The 18667-nt window shown below is 41.1% G+C and overlaps 1 protein-coding gene and 1 non-coding gene across 2 annotated transcripts; one reads left to right on the forward strand and one right to left on the reverse strand.

Annotated features, from left to right (window-relative positions):
* Positions 1-1850: 1850 nt before the first annotated feature.
* On the reverse strand, positions 1851-1923 carry trnak-cuu. The gene has a single exon. It is a non-coding gene; the product is annotated as a tRNA-Lys (tRNA).
* Positions 1924-2839: 916 nt separating this feature from the next.
* Positions 2840-12911, forward strand: zgc:113278 (uncharacterized protein LOC541528 homolog). Its single transcript, XM_034589703.1, has 11 exons — positions 2840-3394; positions 4753-4813; positions 4918-5036; positions 5753-5869; positions 5944-6002; positions 6327-6411; positions 7016-7086; positions 8353-8457; positions 8545-8688; positions 9300-9475; positions 9614-12911. The coding sequence occupies exons 1-11, from the start codon at positions 3275-3277 to the stop codon at positions 9685-9687; spliced, it is 1131 nt and encodes a 376-aa protein (XP_034445594.1). The 5' UTR covers positions 2840-3274; the 3' UTR covers positions 9688-12911.
* Positions 12912-18667: the final 5756 nt, after the last annotated feature.

The following is an 18667-nucleotide window of genomic DNA, read 5'->3' on the forward strand; positions in this document are numbered from 1 at the left end:
GCCCTTGAAAAGGTGGACGACACTCGGGTTGCGTGAATTTTTTCAATCAGGTGAAGTTTTCTGTTTTTGTTTTCTCAATGGTACTTTGGGCTGTGTATGTTTAATGCTTTACACAATAAATAAAATCAAAATGAATACAAATCTAAATCTATTCTATTCTATAGTAAAGGAAAGGAAAAGAGTTTTGAGGTTACCTTTCCTTTTATGTCATGCACAATATTGTTACTCTTATGGCCTTCATATATAATAACACAGTGATAGTGATAGATAAAATAAAATAAAATATGCATGGCCCTGTCTCCTTCTCCATAAAAAGAATTACCAAAGCATGGTTTGTTGGAAGTGTGTGTGTGTGTGTTGGGTTTCCTCTTTGACGCCTGTGCTCTAACAATGACCATTAATTATTCAACACAGCTGGATTAAGTACCATTTTCTTTCTTGTGTGTTTAACTTTCAGCAGCACATTGACAGACATTTATAAGCTCAGTGATCAGAAAAACACATATTGTGTAATCCTACATAATAACACATATATCTTTATTTGGGGCGTTTATAAGTACGTGAAGGTGTGTCCAAATATTAGAAAAAGAATCCTAATGTCAACAAACCGTGTGTGCACATGGCGTTAATTCTGTTACACTTGACTGAAATAATGACATTATGTTATCTTAGTCTGCAATACACCAAGAAACGTGTCAATAGATATGAAATAAAAAAGTTGGCCAGAAGAGGACAGGGTTGCTTCCGGAGGATCAGGCCACATCTGCAGCCGGTCTTCATTGATGGGGCTGATGTTGAGGTGGTCAGGACCTTTAAATACCTCGGACTGCAGCTGGACGACAGAGTGCACTGGTCAGCGAACACAGACCCTCCACAGAGAGGGGCCGAGCCGGCTCTGTTTCCTGAGGGGGATGGGGTCCTTTAACATCTGCAGGAAACCGCTGCTGATGTTTTACCAGAAGGTTGTTCCTGTGAGATGCTAAGCGGATGGACAGACTGTCACCATTACTGCCCAGGCCAGATCTAGAAGCCTAGAATTTCTACTCAGCCCACCCAATTGGTCAACTTTATTCTGTCTCATTTGAATCAAGTTTATTTCATTCCCCTCGTTCATTATTTCCTGATTTCAGAATTGCTGGTTGGACACAGGGCTGGATTTAAAAAAATGATTCTCTGACTAAAATGTATCGTCATTTGAATGATCTGATATCGATTCATAAAAAGGACGGGTCAATCTTTTAATATTGTGACCCGTTCTTTAAAAGAGAAAAATGTTCACCACTAAGTCCACTGTGTAAAGGGGCCCAACCCAAATTTCTAATTGCCCCCCCAATCTAATCAGTCTAGATCCGGGCCTGTTACTACCTATGTTTATCTTTATCTTATTTATATATTTTTTATATATCTCTCTAGTCTCGAGCACTGTTTTCACCTTTTTTTTAAAAAACACTAACATCTGCTGTACCATAATTTTTACAGGCTATGTTAGTCTAATGCACAACTTTGTATAGCTTCAGTTATTTATCTTTAAATCTGTATATTTGGCTTAAATACTCTGTTACTTGTGTCTTTCAATCACCTTATAAGACACTTATATAATATAACATAAATAATACTAATATTTGTATCATCGACATCTCCATAAGCACATAGTTCTTTACAGTGACAGCTTTGAAGTAGTTCAATTTAGATAAATTTTTACCTTTTTATTATTCTTATGCTCTTGTGTTTGACTGTTTTCTACCTACATTTCTCTTGGAAACAATAAAGTATAAATCTATCTCTCTATATATTTATCTTTACCGGGACAACAGCAGATCTGTGAGAGCTTTACGGAGCAAAAAAGATGAAGCCCAACGTGGGGCTCGAACCCACGACCCTGAGATTAAGAGTCTCATGCTCTACCGACTGAGCTAGCCGGGCGACGATGTACCATAATACCCGGATGTTCATTTTGAATAGGCGATAATGATGTAACTTTAGGTCGTTTATGCCCGTCTGTGTCATACTGCCTCCTAGCGCCAACAACGTATAATAACAGATATTTCAGTGGAGCCAGTTTGTTTCCAGCATTATTCACTGGCTGCTTTACTTATTATCAATGTATAGATTCTTTTTTTTATTTGTGATTATAGGGCACAGGCTTTGTTATTACTTTGTTATTTGAAGTAAATTTGGGTGCAATCCAAAATTGGGTTCAATTTTGATGCAACCTATGAAACGTAATATGAAAATATGTGCATATATAGTTTTTATCCAACCTGTGTAAAATATCTAGTTTGTTTACATTAATGCACAAGGTTATTCCAATATACAAATACTGTAAGGCTGCAACCAACAAGATAGACAGACAGACAGACAGACAGACAGACAGACAGATAGATAGATAGATAGATAGATAGATAGATAGATAGATATCTTCTATACCTTTATACCTATTATTATTTTTCAGTCAAACAACTAATTGATTATTTAAATATAGTTATTTCAAATAGTATTGAAATAGTTATGTCAGCACTAGAGCACTAGTTGCTTTGTGAATACCTTATAATCATAATAATAACTGTTTGTATATTATATTATATTATAATATATTATATTATGATACATTTTTTTATTTAACTTCCTAAAATAAAGTTACAAAGTTGCAAAAAATAAAACACACAGGTACATACACATCAAAACATACAACATACAAACCTAAAAACAAATGAAACCACTGAACGTGTAACAGAAATTGAAGCACCTATCATTTATGTTGATGTTTGCTCAAATACTAAACATCCCAGAATAATGGTGCATAACTCAGGCTGATGTCAGAGGAGAGTTTGGAGATCATCCTCTCTGTGTTGTCTCCTCTGCGGGCACTGATGAGCCTGAACACCGGCTTCTTCCGTGCAGCACGTGAAGGCAGCGCGGTGCCGGGTTCTCCTGCTACGTCAGCGGCTCGGGGCGGTTCATGAATGGGGGGTCTGAAGTGGGAGGACCCCGTCATCTGACTTCACCACCGGGGCAGCAGCGACGGGAGAAGCGGGGTGTAGCGCGGCGGTGCGCGGTCAGTGCGTCTTCATGCCTGTTTTTAAGCACACGAGCAGCGGTTCAGTGCAGCGGAGCGACCGGAGCAGCGCGAGCATCCAGCGGTTGAGACGTGCGGCGGGGGTAAGCTAGCTCCAGCCCCGGCGGAGGCAACACTCAGTGACGGACAGACGCGCGGGCAGCACCCCCCCTTACCCACCTCCCAGGGACCCTGAAGGTAGAGCCGCGTCGGTGAGCCATGGGTTTCCGCAAGAAGAACAAGAGCCCGCCGGTGCTGAGCCACGAGTTCGTGATCCAGAACCACGCCGACATGGTGTCCTGCCTGGCCATGATCATCCTCCTCGGCCTGATGTTCGAGGTACTGTGGAGTTAGCCCGCCGATGCTAGCTAGCTGCGGCTGCTGTCAGGTCAGCTAACGGCAGCTAGCGCTCCAGGGGCAGGGCGCTAGCGTGTCTCTCCCCTTCTCATGTGTCTCAGTGCTCGGCAGAGGAGGTGGCGAGGAGGCCCGGTGGCACCGCTAACAGGTCAATCACCAGCCTGCGGCGAATCCACTGCCTCCATAGAAAACCATGACATTACCTGTGATAACAACATGATCAGGCTCTGTCTGTCTGCTCCACATTTGATCATCAACCATTTGACTTTAATGTCTATCGTGACTAAGCCACGTTTAAAGCTCGTCCTCCACCTCCTTTACCTGTCTCCACCCAAACCATCCTCCAGCCTGACATGTGGAAAAGCTTAAAATCTCAATCAGGCTTTATCTGTGAGGATGGAGAGAGAGAGAGGGTTTGAGCTTGAAGAAGAAAAAACAATGTCTGTCCTCAGGATGCAGATGATCCACTCCCACCCTGAAACAATGACAGTCATTGTAGCAGAGGTAGTGAACTTAAAGGTTTACCTCAGGCCCCTGGGAGCCCCTTCAGGCACCTTCTGCAATGGGACCACAGTTATAGACCCCCCCCAGTCACAGCAGTGCTCACTCATCACATGTGTTTATAAAAAATGACGACAGAATATTTCACAATCGTGAGGGAGTTTTTAAAAGGTTAAACATGGACGCAGTCATTATAAACAGTGCACAGGCTTCACTTTTTCTTTTGCAGCTCATACAAACAAGCAGAGATTTCAAGCAAGTCAAGTCAACGTGTATTTATATAGCACTTCTCAAGTTACAAAGTTCTACGCGATTACAAAAACACGCAAGTATAAACACATTAAAATAACAAAAACGAAATACTATGTAAAGTATGGATGCGTTCAGGCACACAGATGTTCTTCGTCTACATTTTCTTTTTTTTTACCTTTTAATAGTCATATATATATATTTTAAAAGCAGGGAATAAATAGGAAATACAAAAAGCAAGTCAAGGTCTCCAACTCAACTGGAATTGAAAGCCAGTGAGAATAAGTGGGTTTTAAACATTTCAAGGGTCTGAAGGCTTCTGATATGAAGTAAGTTGTTTCAGAGATACTGATCTGGTGAACTCTTATGTTTGAGTCTATATCTCGGGACGTCCAGAAGCCTCAGGTTGGTTCACCTAAATAAAATAGTGTGAGTCCATTCAAAATCTTAAAAAAAAAAAAGGTGTAAAATCTTCTAAAACAGCAAAGAGAGGCCAGAGCAAGAAACTGAAGATGCCATAGATGCGTTATTGCTGCTTCTTCTGTAAGTGTCTTGCATGTGTGTGATGTGTTTCTTCTTTTGTCTTCCAGGTCACAGCAAAGTTTGCCATCATGTTCATCACAGTCCAGTACAACGTAACACAAGTTCTCGGTGAGTCAGAGTGTATTGGTTTCAGTATTTAGATTTCAAAATAAAAGCCCTTCGGTTATTGCTTTGTTCTGCCTCTTCAATGTTTTATTTTTAATTCTTTGCAGATGAGAAGAGTGATCCAGTGAACTTCTACCAGTACGGTCCCAAAGATGTGGCCACCGTGTTCTTCTACCTGCTCATCGCGGTCATCCTTCACGCCTTGATACAGGAGTATATTCTCGACGTGAGTACCCGGGCTGAGCAGCCATCACGTATCTTTTCCCCTTTATAACACTGATTCATTTTTTTTAGTCTCATTTATATGTAGAGAAGTGGAATAAGTGAAACTGAAACCTTTTGTGTAAACGTATCGGCTTTGCAGACACGTCTCTTTTTTACAAGAATTAAAGTGAATCCCAGCAGCTGATCAGACTTCTTTACTCTCCACAATAATCTTTCTATTGTCTCTTATTTCAAAAGGTATTCAAAGTATCAGGGGCAATCATTTTTATACGATCAGTTTTCTTAGAGCTGTTTGTACATGATCATTTCTCATCCTTCCACTCGTGTGAGCAGTGAGCATTAAAACTTAATGACTGAAACAGAGCTTGTGTTCCTCAAATACATCTTGTGGCTGCCATAGCAATTTAGATATCATAAGGATGGTATCCTTGTTTATTTTAAAGGATTTATAATAAAAAAAAGTCACCCACTTTTTTTATTCTTGCACTATTCGTGTTAACAGCAATGACAGTTATAACTCATTTAAAGGCAGTTTTATATACTCACCTCCCTTTCCTCAAAAATCAAGTGAAAATGAATCTAAAAATATCTCTTGATATCTCTCCTTTTGAAATGAGACATGAGTAACTAATACATGTGTCGTATAAGACAGGAACTTAAAGCCCCCCCCTCCGTGTGACATGCACAGCATTAATGTGTTCACGTGTTTAATTTCAGAAAATGAACAGAAGGTTGCACCTGTCAAAGACCAAGCACAGCAAGTTCAACGAGTCCGGACAGCTCGCAGCGTTCTACCTGTTCTCCTTCATCTGGGGCTGCAGCATCCTGACGGCGGTACGAGGGTCGGCAGTCACACATACTCAGCCTCCGTTAGGCTTTGTCTCACACTCTCTCTTCTTCTCTGACAGGAGGACTTTGCAACGAATCCTACATTCTTATGGGAGGATTACCCACACACCCACATGGTGTAAGTAAATGAATATATAATCATCAAAACATCATATTGTATAACTGTGATTCATGCATAGATCTAAACTCTAGGTTTTTAATTTCTCAAAAAAGTACTTCTTTTATTTATTTAATATTATGATCTTCTATCAAAGTTTAATGTCAGCGATCAGTGAGTAATAGTGTCAAGCTACACAGATCAGGGGTGTTCAATTACAATTCATGGATCTCCAGATAAAGAACAGAACAGTGCACATCATGTTCTATTGTATATTAATATAACTTGTGTCCATGTTGAATTAACACAAAGCTCTTCTCTCTGTGCCACCTGTCATCTGTCCAGTTTTCAGGTCAAGTTCTTCTACATTTGCCAAATTGCCTATTGGCTCCATGCACTTCCCGAGCTGTACTTTCAAAAAGTCCGAAAGGTAAGAATCAATTCAAAATAACGTACTCGTAGAAATGTTTCAGAGTCACTCGTGTGATGGCATAAGTTTGAGGAGCAGCAACTTGTTCATGCAAATGAGTGGTGTTGCAGATATGAGATGGAACAACGGCTGTAGTGAAAGAAAAATCTGCTGGTTTTATTTTGGTATATTTGGGAAATGCATGTGAAAATCACGTTTTCACCAAATCACAAAATTTTCATTCAATGAAAGAGAAGAGAAAATTCAAAAACAGATGTTATTATCGAAATTTGAGGACATTCTATAAAATTGCTCAAATATTAGGTCAAGCTCATAATCAATTGGTTGTTAGAGTCGCAATAATCTTAATGGAAATTGTATGTTCAAGAAAATCAGTTGAATGGATGAATTTATGAAGGATAAATTTAAAGTTTGTAAAACAGTCAATATATCTTAGAAATAAGATTTGGCTTAACTCGACTTATTTTTAGTCTTCAGAAAGTTACAATATAGTAAAGTGTGTTAAATACGTAAACCAGCATAATAATCGTTCATCCAAGCTGTTAGTCGTTGCCATAAAGCGTCTCCTGTTACTAACACACTCTTTTCCTTGTCTTTTCCGTAGGAAGACATTCCCCGCCAGCTCTATTACATTTGCCTTTATGTTGTCCACATCACTGGTGCCTATGTCTTAAAGTGAGTGAAATAATACTTCACTTGTTGAACGCATGTTTTAAACCAGCGCCGGGGAAAACACTTCTGTGTAGAGCATTGTTAGTTTCCATGCCTCCGCACCAGCTGACGTCTTTGGCTGGAGGCGTTCTGTTCACAGGTCGTTCATACGTACGTTCACACGTCTGTCCCATTCGCATCAACACGATTTCTCCACAGGGGATTTCTTTCAATTTGGCACAAATGTTCACTGTGATGAACTGATTAGACTTTGAAGGTCAAAGGTCACCGTGACCTCACATCCGTCCCATTCTTTTGAATTTAGATGTATCTGGAATACTTGGAGGCGATTTACTAACATCTGTCACAAATATCCACACAGACTCCAGGAGGATCTGATTTTAAAATTGGTGGTCAATGGCCAAGGTCAGCGTGACCTCACAAAACATGGTTTTCACCATATCCAAAGAATTTAGACAAACCTTCACACAAATGTCTGACAGAATAGAATGAAGCGGTGTCATTTTTTTTATCTAAAAGGTCAACTTCACTGTAAACGCATTACTCGAGAACAGAGGGGGAGATTGTGGATGTATTTACTGCAACGTGACTGGATCACAGAGTTGTGCTGATAACTGCAGCACTTTCTAGTTTCTGTTGCAGGGAAATGTATGAAAGCAGATTCAGTTCACTATTCTGTGATTAGAAAACTCTTCTTTGGGGGTGACCTGATAGCCCGATGGTTAGGGTGTGTATCACATAGGCGCACATGTTCTGGGCAGCAGGTCCCTGGTTGAACTCCCACCCGGTCGGATCATTTACTTTTACTACTCACCCCTGGTTCCTGTCTCTCCTTCACTGTCTCTGTCGAATGAAGGCAGAATTGAAAAAATAAATAAAAATCCTCCTCCTACCTGATGCACTACTACATCTTACCTAAAGTTAATAAATCACTGATAGTTTTTTTAATTTCCTACTGAGATGGACTCCGAAGTGGCTCAATTATCATATTAGACTTTCTCTTATTGTCCTGAAGATCATTTTTAAACTCTTCAAAGCTTTAATTCGACTTAATTCCACCCCCCCCCTCACAGGGAACTGATGCTGAAATTAATGGATGATTTAGTATTTTGACCTGTGAGTCTCTTCCTTTTAGACCTCCACTTTTCTAAGTCAATTGTTTTATTGATATCAAACTGATGTCTACAGGTTTTTTCTCTAATAAGAGGACGTGTAATTCATAGTACTTCTCATAACTCTGCTGCCGCCTCCCTCTTTGTGTCTCTTCAGCCTCCACCGACTGGGCCTGGTGCTGCTGGTCCCTCACTACCTGGTGGAGCTCCTGTTCCACGCTTCACGCCTCTTCTACTTCAGTGATGAGAACAAGCAGAAAGGGTACTGCATTCAGTATTTATTGGGCAGAAACATGGTGCTGATCTGGACAACCTGATGAAACCTGTATTTCTCCCCCTCCCTTCACAGTTTTACCCTGTGGGCTCTACTTTTTGTCATCGCCCGCCTCCTCACCCTCACACTCTCAGTCCTGACGTTTGGCTTCGGGCTGCCTCGTACAGAAAACCAGGGCTTTTCTCTGGCGGAAGGAAATTTCAATGTGCTCACTATAAGGTAAGTCCAGGTGGCAACTGACCGAAGAGGCAGTAATCTCCTCCAAACTAATTACCTCTGCCAAGGAGGATAAGTTTTCATTTGCGTTTGTCTGGTAGTTAGCAGAATTTCACAAAAACTACTGGACAGATTACCACGAAACTTGGTGGAAGGATGCAGTCTGGTTCAGGGAAGAACCCAGTACATTTTTAGTGCAGATCCGTATCAGGGGGCAGATCCCGGAAAAATATTTCCCTATCTTTAACATTGCGAGATGGTGATTTTTAACCTTTTTGTGAATTTCTCAAGAAATAATGCAGAGATCTTCATGAACAAAATCATCTGTAGGGCTAATATGTATGAACAGGTGGAAATTTGTGCAGATCTGGATAATGACCTGGATTTTTATTTTGTGAATTAAAAGTATTTGTAGGGGGGGTGATCTTTATTCAGTTACTGTACAGGGAACAAATATTCCTTGTAACTAAATCAGAGAATGGATATTCTGCCTATGTTTAATAAATGTAAAAATTCATGTATATACAATATGATGACAAGTGGTATGCGCTCTCCAAGTGTCCTTACCAATGGCATTATACTGTAGTTATACTGTCTCCTCCTCTCCCCCTCAGGATGACTTGTCTGGCAGCTATCTGCCTGACACAGGCCTGGATGATGTGGAAATTCATTAACTTCCAGTTGAAAAAGTGGAGGGAGCACAGCCAGAATCAGGCGTCGAAGAAGAAGACGACGACGACGACGACGGTCAGCCCGAAGAGCAAGCCTCACAAAAGGGAACCAACAAGGGGTGAGAACTCACTATCTCAGTCACAGCAAACAGACACAATGTGATTCTACATTTCAGTTTGCATGTTGAACACTTGGTTTGTCTGCTGTGCCGTATATTCCCTTAATCGGGGGTGTTTCCATTCACTTGTCTTGGCAGGAGGCGCAGCTAATGGGGTTGTGAAGTCCGAGGATAAAACATCACCACGGGCAAGAAAAGCCAAAGCTTCATAGAGACGGAGGAAGAATCCAAGTTACAACTGAGTGAGGGAGTTCTGACAGTGTGACATTATTATATGTCTTTACACAACTTCACATTTTGTCTACTGCTCTCCAAAACAAATGTTTCAGCGCACTAAAAAACCTTTCCTGTCCCTTTTGGGGTTGAAACTCCCCCTTTTGGGAAAAAAAAAAAGTTCAGTGTTACTGTGTCTGCTTGAAACGTTTCTGATTCCTTTGGGTTCTCTGCAGATGAGACGGCGGTTTGGGCAGAGTTGGTTTTGATGCTTTAACAGGAAAGATTTAGTTCTTCAAAGTGTCCTTTGTGTAAAACTGCGATCACTCGTCGGGTATTTCGAAACGTGAGTTGCTCTGCGGTAATTTGACGTTGCATCAGTTAATATCATGGTACCTTTTAAAAAGAAAAAATTTTGACTTCAGGGCAACTCAGCAAAGTGTTGATGTACAGGTCGACTGTGCGAGGTGTCATTTTTCAGTTTGGACCTTATTCAGCTCAACTCACAAAACAGGCCACTGGTTCATGTCCCCAAAATAAAGCTGTTTCTCGCTCTGCAGGACGGCACCGAGATATTCTGCTGCTTTCAGGAAATGATCCTAAATCAGTCGCTCCACGGGAAGATTTGTGCTATTTAGGTATTTGATATAGCTGCAGCCAGAAAACTGAAGCTTGTACTTAACTCCATGATCATATACTGCCATTATTCGACAGCCTCTGCCTTTGAAATCCGACACGCTACCGGATTGAGGCGCTTTGGTATTTTCATTGCTTTCATCACCGGCCTGGTAACCAGCCTCTTCCAGGGGTTCATCCAGGTTAGGAGACCCACTGAGAGGAAGCTGTACTGTCCACACAAACCTTCATATCAGCATGACTGGAGACTTGAGCTAGAGGCTGTATTGAGGCTGCACTTCAGTCTTTTATATGGTAATGTCCGTGCATGATGGTTTTAAGGCTAAAAGACGTTAATGGCTAGTTCCTACCTGTGCTGTTGTGTTTGCATCTCTCTCTCACACACACTCAAACACACACATATATATATATATATATATATATAAACACACAAGCATTCAGTGGCCTTTTTACAACTGCTGCAAGAGGTTTGAGTTATTTATTTTTGTCATATACAACAGATAGTTATTATTTTCTATGCTTTGAGAAGCTATAACCAGCAAACACAGCGGTACATAGCAACTGCGTTCGGTTAATCCAAACAATACAATCTTTCTTAAAGTGTCCTTATAACGTCGGTGGTTTGTATCACTCGTTCTGCTTGTGTTGCATTCTGTTTGCCTTCTGCTTTTTATTCTTGGGTATCAGGGGACAAGCTATCCGCCACTTAAACTATAAGTTACATCCCATATTGCAATGGGAGGTGTGTTTGTGAGGGATTGTGCTTGAATGTGTGTGTGTGTATGTGTACTGTGTGCAGTATTGTTTCGCCCACTGTGTGTGCGTGTGTTGGTAAATTAACTGGGCCTGAATGATGATGACAACGATGTTTATTGCTTGTCTCGTAAAAAGCTAAATTATTGCCTGTGTGCAGAGCATGGATTGTGACAATCTTTTCATTGACTCCTGCCCTGTTGGTTGTATTTCACAGTCACATCCTGTCCTTTTAGTTCACTTTCATCGGGCCCCGTCCCGTCAAGCTTCTATGTGTAAAGCACTGAGTTGTGGATTGATGTATGTTCTATAGAATATCAGTTACTAAATGCTTCTGTGTTCTGTCTCTGCCCCTCAGATGCCCTTTCCTGTGTGTGAGAGAGATTTTGTGATTTCTGTTTGCCAAATGTGGCATGTTCGGTCCCTCCTGCTTCGCCTTTTCAATGATCCTGACATTTGCTATGACGGAGCACACGTATTGTACTGTTGGCCGCACTCTTTCCTGTCATGGACCAAGTCCTGCGCCACTAACAAACCACTGTGCATGTGAAGCTCTGTATTGAGACGACTGTACTGCCTGTCTGCAGTCAGCTGGAGTTTGAGTCCAGAGCAGGGAGGAGATGCATATGCCGTTGATGTTTTCTCCCTTTAGTGCTCCTTGGTGGGACTCTGGTCTTTTAAAGCCCCGTGTCTGTGTGCGGCAGTGTCATAGGAGGGAAGGGGGAGCAGAGGACTTATGTACCAGCCTGTTATTAAACTGTCTCAGATGTAAAAGAGAAAAAAAAAAAACCCAACCCAACACTGTACTAAAATATGTGTCAGATTTTTAAGCTATTTTTATAGAGGGGGGAACAGTTGAAAATCACTGTTGTTCAGTACACACGTCTGAATATATTTGTTTTGCATCCATATCGATATGAATTGTTTTTTTATATATAAGAATGAAGCTTGCTGATCTGTTAATGTGGGTATACATTGTGGTATGAGTGTAAATATCATTTGACTCATGGCCTTATTAGAGCAAAGTGAACTCGGTTGTATAACAGTGCTCAGTTAACACAGTGCTGCAGGTGTACATGGCAGCCGTCACCACTCCATGTTTCCTTATCGTGAGACGCACCCTCATAATGACACTCCACACAAAATATGACCAGAGGTGAGTTGGTCAGTAGATGTGTTATTATATATATATTTTTGTCAGTTGCTGTGATCACTGGCCCGGATGTAGAACCAACAAACAACATTTTTTGCAGAGTGAAAGCATCTGTAAGCTTCTCTCGCTCATCAGATGTACAACAATCAGCAAATGTTCGGGCTCTGAAACATGAGCCGCGCTGCCGTTCACACCCTCCTCGCTTCAAAACACAATAAGCCTGTATAATCCCACAGGAATGCACTTTTTTTCTTTTGCATAATATGCATTTTGTCAGAGCACCATAACACTGCTCACTTTGGGCCGTTTCTGGATCGATTCTCAGCGATTTGGAAATTGCCCGATTAAAACTCTGTGAATAATGCAATTGTTGGGGAAACCTATTTTAAAAAGCAACCTCTGGGTGGCAACAATCATGAATGCACTCGAATGCATGGTCACTGAAACAAAAGACAGAGACACACGTTTATTGTATTGGATTAATTCATTCTGCATTGTCCTTGATTTGTTTCCATACCGCTGCTTGTCCGTAGATGTTGCAATATATATTTCGTTTTTCGGATCTGTTGTCTCTGAACTGCTCTGATGGTATTATATTTATGCAAATTCTTGTGAGCTCTGATCATTTTCTGTCACTATTTTTTTATTTCATGTTTGAATAAAGCTTTTGATCATTACACAAACTTGTTGAACATGTTTTGTATTTTTTTTCCTTCTGCCCACAAGTAGTAGATCTGTCACATTGGAAAAAATATTGCATTTTCAAAGTGTGTAGTAAATTATCAGAGCTGTAGTCATTTATTTAAAAAAAGTCATTCATGAAGCAGGGATACTCACGTCTTTTGAGGATTCCTCCCTTCTCCCCTCCTGCTCATTACACATTTCCACTGGATTTCACTTGAGGGTATATTCCGAGACCTAAATTTTAAACATTTTTTCATTTATACTACCCACCGGGAATGGTGTCAGGAGACGTGATGAAATATTGGCCAAACTGTACTCTGTGGCTAATTACCACCAGGGGGCAACGCTGAGCTTTTTTTGCCTGAGGGACCGAGGCAGTCTGCAGGGGCATAGCAGCATGCAGACCTGCATTAATAAATCACCAGTCAGACTGAGAAAGACGGAAACCTTGTCTTATCGCACAGCGTGCAGCTCGGCACTCTGAAAACAGTCTCCACCGTGCAAACCAAATCTACTGATGGGTTATAATGTCTTTTATATACATTTAATAGAGAATCTTGGAGAAGGGACGTGTGCAGGTTTGACTGCTGGGCCACTGTAAACATGACATCTGCGTCCATGGATGTGAGGAACGAGCCCCGGTGCAGACGAGAGACACCTGCAGCTCACTGCTAATGTGTTGTGTTGTTTCAGACTAATGGCTTTTCTCTGGGCAATCAGACAGCATGATGGATCAGTGGGAACCACAGAGGCAGGCCGGAGCTCTGCAGGGTCAGCACAAGGACAGGGGGTTCACACACACCGCTCTCCATCACACACACACTGATTGCTGTACCGTACCCCCCCCACCCACCAGCCAACCCAGACATACATGACCTGAACCCTGCTTCAAAAGCAAACCTGCAGAAAGAGGCTGAGAAAAAGCAAGGGGCCAGCTGAGGCGAGGGGGGGGGGGATGATGATCCTGCTCCTCCCCTTCATCCAATGAGGATAAATCTCCCAGTGAATCGTCAGTATTATGTGTAATTTCCATATAAATTAGCTTCATTAAAAGGGGAGTACTTTCTTATTTAACGAAGCTCATTTGAAATTCTGTATTTAATAAGACATGTAATCCCAGACTTTCAGACTAATAGCCAACAATTAGCAGGACTGGAGTATGTGTGTGTGTGTGTGTGTGTGTGTGTGTGTGTCACAGTGTAATCTCTTGGAAGTATTGTCGTCCGTCAATGTTATTTCCATTGATTGTCCCAAATGAGCAAATTGGGGAGCAGCTGCTCTCTCAGCCAGGTTTACTTGCAGCGATCCATGAAGCTCAATGGAGATCTGAGGCGTTCATGACCTCACGGCTATTTGTGAGCAAAAGCAGACGAGAGGGGAGAGTGTGTGAGGTGAGGTGAGCGGCGGAGCAGGTGTAGGCCTGGTGGAGGATGAAGGAGTGTGGAAACATCTGGAGGGATCAGAGGACTGAGATGGGAGAGAAGACAAAGTGTTGAAGTGAGAGGAAGAGAAACAGACCGACGGAGAGTAATGTCGAGTAGAGTGCTATGATTTACAGTTGAGCTACAGAGAATAATGGAGGGGAAAGAGAGAGCGTGTGTGTGTGTGTGTCTTTCTTCTCCTGTGAGGACAAATTTAGGTTCAAAGCCATCATAGTAGGGACATATAATACAATAAAATTAAAATAATAATACAATTTCTGTTGCATCTAAACAATGTTACTAAGTGCTCTACAAAATTCATGGGAATAAAACAACACAGAACATAATAAAAGATATAACATGAAAGAAAAAATACATGGCTTTGGGTTGTCCACCAACCAGAGGGTCCGCAGTTAGATCCCAGTCTCTCCCATTCCATTTTGCCGAAGTGTCCTTGGGCAAGATACTGAGCCCCAAATTTCCCCGGACGGTCGTGTGTGAGTGATGTGTGATGAGCATTTGCTGCACATGTACTGTAAAGCATCCAGACTAGAAAGGTGCTATATGACCATCTACCATTAAAGCCATTCAAAAATCAGGCATTAAAGGGCTTTTCTGTTGAAATATGTGTTAAGCAAAGATTTCAAAACAGGTAAAGTGCAAACAAGTCTCCTCTAGGTAAAGAAATCCAGAGCCTCAGGGCCCGTATAGCTACCAGACTTGATGTAGGAGCTACTACCGAGCAGATCTTAGCTAACGTCTTGGAGCATAGGGAGTGTGTAGCTCTGTAATATAACTGGGAGCCAAGCTGTGTTATTAAAAGAATCTTAAATCAATCCTAAATAAAAAATTTCGCAATGACAAGGGCTTTTGGAGGGTTAAGACTTGGTTTTAAGGTCATGATTAGATTTAGGTTTAAGTCAGAGTTTTGCATTAGGATAAGAGGTTATGAAACGGATCCTGTCACTGTCGTCACAGCTATACAAAGACAGACGTGTGTGTCTGTGTTGTGAGGAGACGAGTCGTGCCCTATCAGTGTCCATCAGAGCCGGCAAATGCAAATTAGAGCAGACTCTGAAATGGTACAGATAAAAAGAGGAAAGGTGAAATAGAGAGGCTACAGAGAAGATTGAGATAAATGAGAGACTAAATGACTGGATGGAGGGAAAAAGAGATAGGAAAAATAAGAAAAGGAAGAAAAAGAGCTCTCAGTAGGTTTATTTCCATCATTAAATGGCTTTTAGTGTGCGCATGTTTGTGTGTGACAGTTTTAATCAAGGCCAGTAAATAACAAGAACAAATTATTACTCAGTCACAGCTTGGTAAAAAGAACAACACTGACAAAAATAGAGAAATGCGGAAAGAGACAAAAAACTTAAAAGCCATAAAGCTACACGTGTATGGAAGTTCATTAGCGAAAAAAACAATTGAAAGGTCAAGACTTAAGCAAGCACAGGGATAAGTTACAATAAACTGAGAGCAGAGAAAAGAAGACAGAAGTGTGAGCTTGGACACGAAGAGTCGAGGTCCAATCACAATTAAAAACAGGAAAAATTTGCAGTGAAATTACTTCATTTCATTTCAGTTCAATTCCCTCTCTGGGGTTAAGGTAATTGGGGCATAACTTTCTCACAGAATTGAAATTTGGCGAACACAAATATGCTGTGTTGACCGAGCAGTCTCGACAATGCTGATCTTCATGGGAGCAAAAAGCCAAAGAATTAAAAAACAGATGAAGCTATCAAAGCTTATTAACTGTGCTGCACATCATCCAGTTTTAGTTAACCTAAAAATAAGGAATGGTTTGCGGATCAATGATAGAAATGTGTATTTTGAATAAATGGTGTAAGCCATAGACATATACAGTTTATAAAGATGGACGACATGACTGTTCCCTAAAAGTGAAGCCAAACAATCTTCCCCCGGTGGCCGGCTGCAGAATAGGTCATAAATACACATCAAATGAATTCAGTGGATGTTTTCTGTCATTTAAGGTAGATCCTACCACACTGATGTTTGTTGAAATGTTCATTTGATGCTATAAAAACAAGGTGAAAAGCCATGTTTGCAAAGTTGGGTTTTCCATTATGGCACTAATAACTTGCTCATAATAATTATGATTTAAAACAGAAATCCTTGAGAGGTCACCCATCGACATGGTCTGGTTTTTTATCATTTACCTCCAGGCAGAACTATGGAATAGATGTTAGCTAACAAAGATACTTATTCTCATTAGAAAAAAAAAAAAAAAACAGTTTTAAAGCCTCTCCTCAAGTTCTCAAAAGCTCAGACTACCAACACGTCTGGGTGAAATTATGAGGGCACGTGTTGAGCTGAGTGCGCGCAAAATCAGGATTTTGTGCTTAGGACTCTAAATCTGTCCCTGTGTGCTCTCAAATGGAGATTGATTGCAGCTTGAATTTGTTCTGTTCTCTCTTAGTAGTTTGGCAATTAATTAACTTCCCTACATATGGACACTTTTAAAAGCTTTTGTGCTCTTGTGGTTACTCCTGGCTGCCTGGGGGCGTGCGCAGGATTATTATGTGGCGTGTAGCACTGTGAGCTTATAGAGTCGGTGGAGACCTCGGCCGTGGAGTCAGCACATGTCCTTTTTGCCTCAAGTGTTCACATTGGGCAACACAGGAATCAACAAAAATGTGGAGGGAATATGAATATGATTTATGCATGTCCTCTAGACTGTGTGGAATGTTTTCTGTGTGTATGTGCAGCATGCAACGTGGGGGGGGGGGGAGACGACAAGCTGTGTATCTGGAACATGAATTTTTACACACCTATATACGTTTGTGCATGCAAACACACACGGCCCAGCCGGCAAGTAGGACAGCTGACAGCACTAGCAAGGTCACGTGTGCTTGTACAGTCTCATCTGCTCCTTCAGTGCCTGCACTCTCTCTCTCTCGGTCACACTCGTTTCGTGCACTCCTCCACTGTGACAGTAAACACACCGTCCCAGGCTCCATCTTCCTTTCTCACTTGTTCCTCCGCCTCTGTGGGGTTTTGTTTTTTCCAAACAGGAACTTTATCGTCCCCTGAGGCTTTTGAGCCAGCGATTCAACAACTGACCCCGTTTTCGCTTTATCTGTTCAATCATGTCGTATTGATTTTGCATTGGACGATGCTGAGGTAGGTTTCACAAACACAAATGGAGGCAAGGGGCTAATGGCTACATGGGACTGGGCCGAATGGTGGATTCATACATTTACAACAAGCTAATCGTTTTCCACAGCTCCACCTTAATCTTTAGGACGGAGTGTTGGGGCCACTTGAAGGGTAAAAAATATCAGAGATTTTGAGAATAAACATGTAGATGAAAAAAAGTCATATCGCAAAACAGATTTTGAGGAAACAAGCAGCAAGCAGAACCCAGGCTCGCCAGAACTGATATCTTTCTGGATCCAAAATCTTGATGAACAATCTCACTGCTTCTTGAGAAACTATGAAATCCCTTTGAATGGACCCCAGATGTAAAGATTCCATATGTACGATAGCCCTGCTGCAATTTCCTCTTTTCAAAGTCTTAATTGTTACGATAATGTTAATATTATGAATTAATTCTCGTAAATTTTACATCTTTATTCTCAAAAACGCTGACACCGTTATCTTTGTGTGTCCATGTGGGTAGACCTCCTTTTCTTTTTCTCATGAGTGACCTCAGAGTAATTTCCTTCCATTTGTTTTTTTATACTGTTCATTTATTTGAGTGCTAATAAGCCCACTTCAAACTCTGTCTATATATAAATATATATAAAGAAGGCCACCTATAAACCTTCCTGTGTCATATTTACCAGCAATCCTGTTGGATGTGGAGCATTAGCACTGCAGCTTCCAGGCTCCACAGTCTTATGTGTGAATTACTGTCGTTATACTCAAATATCTTTTCAAGCTGCAATTTTCCTGATGAAGGCAAAATAAGGACGATTCTTCCAGTCAGTCACCTGGTGACACTGGAGTCGTTTTTTCACATTTAGCCTGAAGTAATGTCTCCATCTTAAGTTTCAAGTTTCTGAATTCAAACCAGTTTATAATGTATATTCTCTTACAGCACATACAAATAGAGCAGTGACTAACTCATTCTTTTTTTATCAGTCAATCAACTGTCAGAAAGCAGCTCAAGATACCAGTTACAATTCTCCAAGTCTTGGGGGAAAAAAAATCTCATTATGTCTGATGAGCGGGACAAAAAAAACGTATTGTTATATTAAACAATCAAGATTTACTAACACATTAATCTATAATTAGGGAATGACTGAGTGATTGATCTATTCCACCAGGGAGCTATCAGTTCATTTTCTGTTTATACTTTCACTTCGA

Source organism: Hippoglossus hippoglossus, chromosome 7 (genome assembly GCF_009819705.1).
Source record: "Hippoglossus hippoglossus isolate fHipHip1 chromosome 7, fHipHip1.pri, whole genome shotgun sequence".
NCBI classification, from domain to species: Eukaryota; Metazoa; Chordata; class Actinopteri; order Pleuronectiformes; family Pleuronectidae; genus Hippoglossus; species Hippoglossus hippoglossus.

Excerpts from the sequence above, each read along its gene's own strand:
- zgc:113278 (XM_034589703.1), top strand. The coding sequence starts at position 3,275 with ATGGGTTTCCGCAAGAAGAACAAGAGCCCGCCGGTGCTGAGCCACGAG. Across the intron at positions 4,814-4,917 it reads CAACGTAACACAAGTTCTCG|ATGAGAAGAGTGATCCAGTG; the intron begins GTGAGTCAGAGT and ends AATTCTTTGCAG. Across the intron at positions 9,476-9,613 it reads CAAAAGGGAACCAACAAGGG|GAGGCGCAGCTAATGGGGTT; the intron begins GTGAGAACTCAC and ends TTGTCTTGGCAG.